The sequence below is a fragment of the Rana temporaria genome, chromosome 8, assembly GCF_905171775.1.
Source record: "Rana temporaria chromosome 8, aRanTem1.1, whole genome shotgun sequence".
In the NCBI taxonomy this organism is placed as follows: domain Eukaryota; kingdom Metazoa; phylum Chordata; class Amphibia; order Anura; family Ranidae; genus Rana; species Rana temporaria.
In genome coordinates this window covers 104,392,422-104,404,937 of record NC_053496.1, presented here as the reverse complement: position 1 = coordinate 104,404,937, position 12,516 = coordinate 104,392,422, and the positions used below count along the sequence as shown (strand labels likewise).

The following is a 12,516-nucleotide window of genomic DNA, read 5'->3' as shown; positions in this document are numbered from 1 at the left end:
GTACACAATTTAATGTTTCCCATTGTAAGGGTGGAGAGGTTGTATCTTTTTCATGAGCTGTCACAAAGTTACTGATTGCCTGTCGAACTTCTGACATCCATACCTAGTCTTTAAGTAAATTATCATTTAATCTCCATGACCATTTTGTTGTGACATTACTTGTTAAAGCAAGTTCTAAAAACACTGAGGCATGGTCAGACCAAATAAAGCTTCCAATCTCAGAAGAAGATGCAATTGTCATTCGCATTTGGCTTATAAGATAAAAATCCAATCTAACCCTTTGAATAGAATGAATAATCTCTATTTGTCAGATGAAGGACCCTCCATATATCAATTAATTGATATTTATCCAAGATAGTTTTCAATTTATCAATTTAATTAGTAGCTTGAAACAAGCGAGGTGCAATAGTATCCATACCCTGGTTGAGGACAAAATTAAAATCACCCCCAACAAGGGTCACGCCCTCAGCTCTTTCCATGAGATTCGTCAACATTTGTATACCTGTCCTACTCTGGTCTTGATTTGATAAGTATAAATTAATACATTTATACTTTTTTCCATAAAGGAAAGAGATAGAGATTTATGAATTACTATAGAGACTCCCCTAGATATAGAGTAAGAGACAGAGTCATGATTCCATGTTGGATAATATTTGTTCTGTATATTGGGTATATGATTTGAGTGAAAATGTGTCTACTAAAAAAAGACAACACTAACCTTTTGTTTATAAAGAGAATACCAAATTTGAAATCTCTTTGATGGGGAATTCAGTCCTCTAGCATTAAAACAACAAATCTTAACTAAGCCCATAGCTTGGAAAACAAAGAACAACACAGTGCACAAAGCACACTCTAATTGACTCCATTGAGTCTAGACTTACTGTAGTAGGTTCCTGACTATCCCAAAGTGATTTAAGTATTTCCCTGCTATTACTTTTCTGGGGACAACCCAAGATGTGTGATTTTATTTTACTTTCACTTTCAATGATAATGGTAAATAGAGAGGGTGAATCTCCCTAACGGGGACACAAACAGCAATAAATGCCTGACAGGTGTTCTAATCCACCTCCACTTCATCCAAAAGTAAAACAAAAAAATCTTTAGTTATTCTTTAAGTAAATCAACTCCAATAATTTCCAAATTTCCACATTTATGTTTCTATGCATTACTGTTGAGAGAACTGCTCCAAAAAGGCAGAAACTGCTTAAATTTTGCCTATTATATTTTTACATTGATAAAAAAAACACATGACTGGACCACTACTTAATTACTGCATGCATTTAATTATTTATTTACTTCTGTGAATTGAGTTTAACACCTTTTTATGCAGTAATTACCAAGTGTTTTGCAGTATATATAAACTGTATAGTAAATTGACAGTTTCAGGACGGCATGCAATATTTAGGCAACATGGGTCCAGACCCCTACATATCGCTTGCAAGTTACTTAGTTAATCTATTAGAACAAAATAAAACTTTTAGTGTATGGCCAGCTTTTTATCTTAAGGATAAGATTTTTGAAAAAAAAAAATGTGTGTACAAATGTTAATCTACATTGGCCACTATATTTTAGAAATTCAAAGCCTTCCCCACAATTCCATTTAGAGTGGGAATATTTATGTAAAAAGCCTTTCCCATCATTACATATAGAGTGTGAATCTCCCTGAAAAAAAAAAAAAAAAAAAAAAACATGCAAAGCAACAATAGTAACAAAAAGCAGGTGCCCTTAGGTGCATGCACATATCTACTAATTTCCGTTGAGAACCTTGGGACCTCTGAAACCCCAGGCATTCGAAATCCAAACTTTGCTTCCAAAAAATGATGGTTGGCCCATTGCTTTCCATGCCTAATTGTTTGATATAAAGCATGCACATCATGTTAAAGTACCAAGGCAGGATGGGGGCTGGATTGCCATCAACTTTGGGAAGTAAAAGTGGTATCTGCATATCAGAGCATGGACGTTGCTTGCGAAGACCTTGGCAGGTATTGTGTATTTAATTGTTTTCCGAAGGTTTAGGAAGTTCTGTGAAGTTTATGCTGATCTCCAAGTAAATCTGATGTCACTCCCCCTTTTTTGACATCTTGCAGAAGCGGAAGGATTTCTCAGAGCAACCTGCATATTGGGAAAGAGTAGGAGTAGGCAATCCTACTTACAGAAAGTAGGAGCAACTCTTTTTAAACCAAATTGACTAACCTACACCTGCAATTCCAACAGTTATCAATCTTTAAGTGTTAATATTTATTAAAATGTATTATATAGTTGTTGTCATTGCTGTAAAATAGTATAGACCACAAGCTTGGTGACTGCAGGGAAACATGCTAACTGTGGTGCAGAACGTCTTAGGAATGTCTGCTGCTGCCTTCTCTATTTAAGTTCCAGTGCTCATTTTTACTTAAGAACTACAGTGGTAGTCAAATATTGTAACAAGAACACCGAAAATAAAATGTGCATATCTGGTTTACCTTATTTTCTATAGGGCACTTATAGGCACTGCCCATAGTACCATCATAATAAATATAGCCCTGGCCATCTTCACAAAATTTATGCTTTTTCTTTTGCTGTGCTACCTGATTATTCACCTTGTCAAGATTTTGATGTTTGATTTTGATGGTTGTGAACGTACAATGTACAGACAACCATTTGTTTTCTGTAACTAAAGCTGCATCATGACTGGTGATCTTTTCAAATTTTTTAACTATTAGGAACTATGTCAAAATACTAAGGACAGCGAAGGTGTCTTAAGAAACAGCCCAGGCTTCAGAAACATTTATACTAATAACAGAATGTCCAATTGATATAGCATGACATTTTCCTGTGTGTCTTGCTGAGTGCCTTGTAAGCCTTTTGTTATTTTATTGCAGGCTTGACTCATCACTCATTTTTAAGATATAAAAATAGGAGTATTCTCTCCCCCGCTTCCTTCCATTAGAATAAAAACAATACTTTGTGGCTGCTTTGAGTGTCTAATTTTTGGATGTTTTTTTTTTATTATTATTTTTTTTATTTGTGAGTCATTTTCTATGGAAAAGAGCAGCTATTTACAGCACACATTGTAACAGAGGTTGGGCACAGAGGCTGGATCTTTTTCACCCTCTACTTAGAAGGGCAACCTGCAATAGACAAATGTGGATTTGAACCTAACCCTCAAAACTAAAAATTGTGATTATGCCATGGTTAATATGATAATATTGTGAGGTTAGAAACAATATTATTGGTTCTCACACTGCTAATTTAGAATAAAGCAAAACAGATGCCAAGTGGGTCATCTGCCTATTTCCCATACATATTTTAATGAGACCATATATAGTGGTAGAATAAAACCAGGTTTTAGTAACCTTTTTACTGTAGAGGAAAAAAACTTCAGGTCAGACCATCAGAGCAGACTACTTTTATGACCTCCTGCACTATATGACAACATCCTTTTCAGTAATAATCACGAAAACAAAAGCTACACATGATTATAATAGCCAGAAATATAGACAGTGAATACACAGTAGTAGTGTGCCACTATATTGGTGACCTTGGCAGAAGGATCCTCTTACATCGGCTGTTAATGAGAAAATACATTGATGGTCAGTGGGAGAATACATTGGTGGAGAAGGACCCCCTTCACACTGGTGATCATTTGGGAGAATATGTTAGTGGTCAGTTAAAGAAGAACTCCCTTACATTTGTGGTCAGTGTGAAGAATACCACACTATGTTGGGTGTAAGTGGAAGAAGCCCCCACCTTACATTGATAGTCAGTGGGAGAAGGACCTCACTACATTGTTGATCAATAGGAAGAATGCACAACACGGACCAAAAATGTAAGGGGTATATTCTCCTCTGACCACCACTGGGAATTGTACTAAAGGTCAAAGGGAAGAATGCTCCTTACCTTGGTGATGAGTGGGATGAATGCCTCTTACATAAATGGTTGGTGGTAAAAAAGCACCTCCTACAAACCATAAAAAATAAAACTGGTGTCAATGAGAGGTAACAAAAGAGGCTCAACTGCTTCCACATCATTGGCTGTGGATGGTGATGTTGGTGTAAGAACCATGCAGATATCATCAGAAAGGAAATAATTCCATCAATTTTGGATAGAGTGAAGAATTAAAATGTCTGCCTGATATTTAATCCTGTCTAAGATTCAGTTGCGACGATTATCCCTATGATGTCCACCCAAGAAATGGAGGGTGCAATTATCACCAGGACAGAATGCACAAACAGAATAAAAAAAAAACTGTCAAAAGTTTCAATCCTTCTCTGTTCCACTGTAAATCTATTTTGTGTGTACTTGTTAGAGTAATTTACTATTCGCCTATCCAAACTATGCAATACGAACATCCTTCCTGCTCTATGAAAAATACAAAAAAAAATTAGTTCATTTGGCTTTAGTTAGGCTTTAATTGTGACAACTGATTACTGAACTATACTGATTATAGCCAGGGATGAAATTTATAGTAAGAACTGCACCAATCTACCATTTCATGTGACTCACCATTGCTTACAAATCAGATGTTAAGTGGATTTCTAGGTTTCGCATCTTTACAGGCAATGTGTGTATATTTTTATCTTGTAAAGAGGCTATTAATAGATAAATGGGCCTTTCTTTATATACTTTTTCAAGTGTACAGTATATATGTTTGCTGTGACTAGGTCTATGCAAATATAAAATGAATCTTTAACTACACCAGTATGACCCATCTAAATAAAATTATTCTACAGAGCTTCATTCTTACTTTAAGGTATTAATAAACATGGACTAATTTATATAAAAGAGGTTCATATTTATCTAGTAAAACCATCAGAGTTAAGTTCAGAAACAGAAATAATATCCAATTGCGAAGGGTAAAGCTGATGTCTTGTCAACACATTATGGCTTATTGCGGGCAAGAAAAAAAAAATAATAATAATAATAGTGTTGGAGGAAGATCAATATTGTTTGAAAGGCAAAGGCAGGCATTGGAGTGTCTGACAAGCTGAAACAGTGATATAAGAAATAATATTTTCACTGCTGTACCTAGCAAGGTTCAACACAGAAGGTAATTTTCCTTTTTGGCAATCCTGGAAGGTGTATCCAGGTCTACATGCTTTCTATACCAGAAGAACTCCCTAGCTCATAAAGCATTTATAATACTGAAGCATTTCTGCAAGTTAACAAAGAAATAAGATGCTTTCGATTCATTGGCTTAAAGCAGTGATGGTCAACTTATAACTTATAAAGGGGCTCATATTGTGGCCCCCAAAACTTCCAGAGGGGCACACAATACGTGCATGTTTCATGTTTTGAGGTGCATTGCATTGAATGGATGAATAGGTTGTAATGAACCTCAACAACTAAAAATGTTGGTCCTGCTGCATTGTTTGTAATGTTCTGCAATGCACATTATACTGAAACTTGGAGACATTTTTGGTGTCAGTGGCCACAATAAAAAACTCCAGCATTGTTGTTAGTGACCACATCAAAAAAAAATCCAAGATTAATGTCAGTGACCCACCGCATTGGCGGTAGTGACTGCAGCAACAGCCCTCATCTTTGGTGTTAGTGGCCACAGAAATCCCTCAATATGGATGTTAGTGACCACAATAATAACCCCTAGTGTTGGTGTTAATGTCTGCAATAATAACAATATCGGTGTCAGTGGATGCATTAATAACCCACAGCATTGGTGACAGTGAATTCAATAATAACCCTCAGCATTGGTGTCAGTGGATACAATATTACCCCAAGCATTGGTGTCATTGGATACAATATTACCCCAAGCATTGGTGTCAGTGACCGCAATAATAACACCAAGCACTGATGTTAGCAGACATGATAATAACCCACAGTATTGGTGACAGTTACCAAAAATAATAATCCCCAGCATTGGTGCCAGAGAATGCAATAATATCCCCAGCATTGGTGTTAGTGACCACAATAATAAACCCCAGCAATGATGTCAGTGACTGCAACAATAATGCCCAGTACCGGTGTCAGGGATGCCAATAATAACACAGAGTATTAGTGGCAGTGGCAATACAATTAAACCCCCCTACATTGGGGGGGGGGGGTGCAGTGCCATTTGACCCCCATCAGTGGTCAGCAGCAGTGTTTTTAAACCCTCCACTGCATTTGTGGTTAGGGGCAATTTTTTTTAATACTCCTATCCTTGCATTGCTGGTCAGTGCAGTGTTCTTGTTGAAACCTCTCTTCCCCCCTTTTCTGCATTGGTGGTCGGTGTTTCAGTGCCCATTACCAGGGGCTTAAATGGAACTTATAAGGATAGAAAAATATGAGTGCTGCCATAACTAGGCAGAATGGGAGTTCAGATTTTCAATGGCTGTTTGTTCCAGGTCATTGACTCTCTAGGTAGTGAACATCCCTGTAGTATGTGCCAAGACCAAGTCAGCGATGGTAGTTTCAATCTACAAGGGCTCACTGTCAGAAGAATATATACTGTATGTCCATTATCTGAGACCTACAAAACTAAATTCATCCTTGTGGCACAACCAATTGGTGGTGGTAGTGGGATATGTCGTATATGCCGTGCTTCAGTAAAGAATATTTTGGCTCTGGGATAGTATTATTGTTTTCAAAAGCCTTTGATGTATGAACCATGGTAGTTGTAATCTTAAAGCGGGGGTTCACCCTAAAAACTATTTTCTAACATTACATTGACATGACCCTCGACAATGACAGTATGCCATTTTTTTTTATTTTTTTTTGCTGTACATACCTTTTATACAGCTATTTTCTTCCCTGGCTTCCGGGTAGGGCCTCCCGCGGGAGTGGGCATTCCTATCCAGCAGGTGATTGACGTGATGACAAAAACGACCTCCCCCCGTCGCATAAGGAGCGTCACGAGTTGCCGAAAGAAGCCTAACGGCAGTGCGCAGGCGCCGTATAGCGCCGACTCGCCGTTCGGCCTCTTTCGGCAACTCATGACACTCCTTATGCGACGGGGGAGGTAGTTTTTGTCATCACGTCAATCACCTGCTGGATAGGAATGCCCACTCCCGCGGGAGGCCCTACCCGGAAGTCGGGGAAGAAAATAGCTGTACGAGGTATGTACAGCAAACTGTTATTTTCGAGGGTCATGTCCAGGGGTCAAGTCCTGGGGAAAAAAGTGTGGGAACTCCCACCCAAGATCCACTCCCCCACCAAAAAAAAAATAAATAAATAATACGCTCATATGCATAATTACTAAACCGCATGTTTGTTTTTTTTTTCGATCCACTGTACCTTAGTAATCCTTTATGTTACTGGCCGCTTCCTGTATATCGCGGGATTTTGAAAGAACTTGCTAACCGCAATGTCTCCTGGGAACAATGACAAAAGCTCCCAGGAGACATTGCAGCATCGAGAGAGTGACGGAATACGCGCACACTACCCGATGAATCCATATACAGGAAGCGGCCAGTAACATAAAGGATTACTAAGGTTTCGCCTGCCCCTGACAGTGACTCGAGCTGGGCATCGCCACTCTCGGCTGCTCTAGTCCTGCAAAGGGAACTGAGTTCCTGCTGTGAAAAAGGGCAGGAACTACGTTCCCACGCATTCCCGCAGGACTTGGGCCCTGGTCATGTCAATGTAATGTTAGAAAATAGTTTTTAGGGTGAACCCCCGCTTTAAGAGCAAGGATGATTACATTATAATACATGCATGATGATATTCTTTTCCCCCCCCCCCCCCCAAATTCATCAGTGATAGTCTTGACTCCAATGTCAGGGAAGCATGCTGTAAACCTGGCTGGGAATGCTAAGGTATAGCCATTAGTTTTAGATGGGGTTAGAAACCCTGTCAAAGTCCACATTAAGGAGAATTGCCCTCTCAATTTGTCCTGATTACCTGTCCACCAGAACAGGAATAGAGAGGAGATCTTTAATGAAGACCCTAGCTCTGGTGACCCTGGTGACAACCTGGGATTCCCTCACTTTGTTTTTTTTTGTTTTTTTGTATCTGACATCCTGTTTTGGCTATGAGACAGAAAGTTAAGAGCAATCTCATGAATGGGACACAGTTGGCAAAAAACTGATAGTGGTCATAAATCTCCCTTACTCTACACACATTTAAATAAAAGTGGGTCTTAGTTCTACTTTAAGCCAAAGGCATACTAGCTGCCAGGCGACAGTCAACATTTGCATTTTTAGATATATTGAATAAATTTGTCTTTAAATAATAAATATTCTTTAATATTTGGATTATGTCCTAATTTTTAATGTCTATAGCCATTATTAGGCTTAGTCTACACAGGTGTCAGCACTTAGCATGCAGGCTTTATGGCTTCTGAGCGCTGCCCAATCCCAGGTGCTAAAATGTGTATTGAGCTGAGTGGTTCAATACCCACAAGCACTTAGTGAAGCCTTTTGCTTTGTTGCACACTCAAGGGAATGACGCCTGTAGCATCTGAAATGCTCTTACTCTGCTGCCCTCCCCTTCCTGTCAATAGACTGACTGAATAGAGTCCTGTGACTCAGAAAAGCATTGATGCTTCAGCCAGTGTAGAAGTTTTAAAGCTCAAGAGCATTTATGTGTACCCAGCCATAGACCTTCAAAGAAAACAGTTGAGAGATTTTTGCACTCATCTCTAGGAACAAATAGGCTATTAGGCAAAAATTCCATCTTGGCTTAAGACCCCTTTCACACTGAGGGCGTATTGCAGGCACTATAGCGTTAAAAATAGCGCCTGCAATCCGCCCTTAAAAAGCTGCTCCATTGTCTCCAGTGTGAAAGCCCAAGCGGGGAGCGTTGCGCTAGCAGGACGGTAAAAAAAGTCCTGCTAGCCGCATCTTTGGAGCAGTGAAGGAGCGGTGTGTATACCGCTCCTCCACCACTGCTGCCCATCGAAATCAATGGGACAGCGCGGCTAAGCAGCGCATTGCGTTTGGTTTTAACCCTTTCTCGGCCGCTAGCGGGTGTTAAATGCACCCCGCTAGCGACCGAAATGCGCCTCAAATACGCCTATAGCATTGGCGGTAAAAATTGCTGTGTTTTACCGCCTACGCTATGGGCGGCACAGTATGAAAGGGGTATAATAGTTTTTACCCTACAAGACCTCTGGGAAGAGTATCTGTTGGTGTCTAAGACCCCAATAGGCGTATCATTAAATGTTCACTATTGGTAAAGTCACATCTATCAGGCAAAAGTCATTTAAAGCAGTGGATAGAAGAAGATCCTGGACTGCCACACTCCTTAAAACTATGGGCCAGATTCACAGCAGAAATACGCTGGCGTATCTACTGATACGCCGGCGTATTTTCAAATTTGCCGCGTCGTATCTTGATTTGGAATCCTCAAACCAAGATACGACAGCTTTTGGCATAGATCCGACAGGCGTGCAGCTTCGTACGCCTTCGGATTGTAGGTGTAATTCTCCGGCGACCGCTGGGTGGAGTTCGCGTCATTTTCCAGCGTCGGGTATGCAAATTAGCTGTTTACGGCGATCCACGAAGGTACGCGTGTTCGTCGCATTCTCTTACGTCGTCGCTAGTTGGTTTTTCCTGTCACAATCTTAAGCCTGCTATTTCATGGCTTAGGCCCCGTACACACCATAGAATCCATCCGCTGAAAAATCCCAGCAAATGGGTTTCAGCGGATAGATCCTATGGTGTGTACACTCCAGCGGATCTGTTTCCGCGGATATTTATCCCCTGGGATGGATTCCAGCAGATCGAATATTTGCTGACATGCCAAACAAATCCATCTGCTGGAATCCATCCCAACGGATGGATCCGCTGGTCTGTATAGACTCACAGGATCCATCCGTCTGAAGGGATCCCCCGCATGCGTCGTAATGATTCGACGCATGCGTGGAATTCCTTATATGACAGCGTCGCGCACGTCGCCGCGTCATAATCGCAGTGACGGCGCGACACGTCATCGCCAGAGGATTTCGGCGCGGATTTCAATGCGATGGTGAGTACACTCCATCGCATTCAAATCTGCTGAAATCCTCGAGAGGATTTATCCGCGAAAACGGTCCGCTGGACCGTATCCGCGGATAAATCCTCCCGTGTGTATGGGGCCTAAGATTTAGACCAGCCATGTTAAAGTATGGCCGTCGTTCCCGCGTCGAATTTCAAAGTTTTTTTTTTGCGTAAGACGTCCGGGAATACGAAAGTACGTTACGCACGTCGCCGTTCAAAAAACACGTCGGGGCGCCGTAATTTCACGCAAAGCACGGCGGGAAATTTCCAAATGAAGCATGCGCAGAACGTTCGATGCTGGAACGCGCCTAATTTAAATGGTACACTCCCCATTTGAATTAGGCGGGCTTGAGCCGGGCGGCTTTACGCTACGCCGTTGAAATTTTTCACGCCAGTGCTTTGTGAATCAAGCACTTACACTGGAAACTTGCGGCGGCGTAACGTAAATGAGTTACGTTACGCTGGAGCGCAGCTATGTGAATCTGGCCCTATGTCTTTATTGTACAAGTGAAATCCAAAACACAAATTCATTGTACAATAAAGACATCGTTTTAAGGAGTGCGGCAGTCCAGGATCTTCTTCTATCCAATGCACCTGTGCATAGCCAGCACCCTTTTTGGTTTAGTGGGACGAAAGCAAAGCCAAGGGATCAACAGTTTTTAGAGCGGTATCATCTCTTACTTCATTTAAAGCAGTATTGAACTCAAAAGCAAACATTTATTATATTGCAACTTACCAATTCTTAGACGTGCTAAATGGATTTGTTTCATTTTTACGCTTTCTTTCTTCTGTTTTCATCTGGTGATCCAGCCAGCAAGTGTGTTTTTTTTCACAAGCTCTCTAGCAGAATGCATCAGTTTACATGGATAAAAAAAAACACATATCACTGGCAAAACCTTTATCCCAAAAGGATTTTTTTTTTGTTGCTGTAACTGATTATAAAGTATTAGCTGGAGTTCGGCTTCAATTTGTTAGTGTATCTAAATCTGCAAATACATTTAACTCTACCCCCCCCCCCCCCCCAATGTTGCTGTCTGCTGTGGCTTCTATGTTAATTCCTCTAGTATCTAGAATGTTTCTGGCCAGATCACCAGGTGAAAACAGCAGGGTAAAAAGACAAAGAAAGGAAGACTAATGCACATACCACATCTAATTATTGGTTTGAGGTTTATTACTGCTTTAATGTCTACAGGGAATGAAGCAGAACTTTAACATGCTGAATTGAGTTATATTTATTTTTTGTAAATCATGTTTTTTTTTCCTCTTAGACCATGAATAGATTTCTGAACATGGAACTGTTATCTGCATAAACATTCTCTGTTGCAACCAACATTTGGGAATCATAAAAAAAAAGATAATGAGAAGAACAGACATCTAAGTGGCAGTTAAGCAAAGTACTTTTCCTCCGGGATGTACAACCAGAACAGCATGGGAAATGGAACTATCCGAGCCCCACGGAGGGAGGATAGCTGTCTGTCCTCTAGGAGGAGAGAACATTCCTCAGGGGCCTTTACTAAACTGCAGGAGACTGTGCTGCTTCTAGAAGAAGAATTGAGACAGAGATGGAAAGAACTGCAAGATAAAGACGAAAAAATACGGCTCCTCGAAAAGGAACTAGAAACAAAATCTGTTCAAATAGACAAACTGCAAGATGCTATTGGTTACAACATCCAGGTGTCACCGAAAGGTAGTGAAAAGAAAAAGCTGCTAAGTGTTATAAACCAAGGGCCTGCTCAGCATAATGAGAAAGCCACCGATACTCATAGACGTCAGAAAGCCAAAGAAGGAGTCTCAGCAGAGCCAACTTCACGGCATTATTACAATCCTTCTTGCCAGAACCCAGATGTCACCAGTGTCCGTAAGGATTCAAGGTAAGAACATAAACTCTACACATGGGTGTATCTGTCCATGTTTTGGTTCTACATAACCAATAAAAAAGTAGACACAATTCTTTTAATATACACAGTTGCCATGCTAGCAAAGTTTTTTTTTAAAGTATATGCAAACCTTTGCCTGGTAAAACACATTCAGTTTGAAATAGATACAGTATGTGAAGCAAAATATTTGTCTATATACTTTGTATATAAAAAAAAATTATAAATAAAAAAAAAAATATTTTATAAGAGATCACATAATCTCTGTTCTCAGGTGCTAAAGGGTCTTGGAGAGCTAGGCGTGGCATTCAGCAGGAAGCAGAGAAACAGAAGTGCAAAGAGCTGTGCAGGGGGGCATGTCAACACCAGTCTTGGCCATCGGAATATAGGACTGGGAATGGTGTGCTTCTTTGCTAGCGTGGTCAGCACAAAATGGGAAATCAGGGGGACTGGCAGGATCACCAGGTATTGCACACAAAGGAAGAACTACAAAGAGAACAAAATACTTTTTAACACAAGTAACATGGCACAACATACATATATCAAAAATAAAACATTCTAGGGTTGTTTCACATGCAGGTATAGCCCGATATTTAACCTAATGTATTTAACAAATAGTTTGAAACTCCTGTATGGTAGATATAGGGGTTGCCCTGTTAATTAGATTGCAAAGCCACCATATACTGTACACCATGAATAATATACGTGTTTTTTTTTATGTTTATGCTGAGCAGCATCTATGCTAA

The 12,516-nt window shown here is 40.2% G+C and overlaps 1 protein-coding gene across 1 annotated transcript in view; it reads left to right on the top strand.

Annotated features, from left to right (window-relative positions):
* LOC120908941 (cGMP-dependent protein kinase 2-like) overlaps positions 1-12,516 on the top strand; it is a 215,630-nt gene that overhangs the window by 45,836 nt on the left and 157,278 nt on the right. The window contains exon 2 of the mRNA XM_040320466.1: positions 11,165-11,767. Within this exon, the coding sequence (XP_040176400.1) occupies positions 11,307-11,767 (461 nt within the window). The 5' untranslated portion in view covers positions 11,165-11,306. The remainder of the gene's footprint in view (positions 1-11,164; positions 11,768-12,516) is intronic.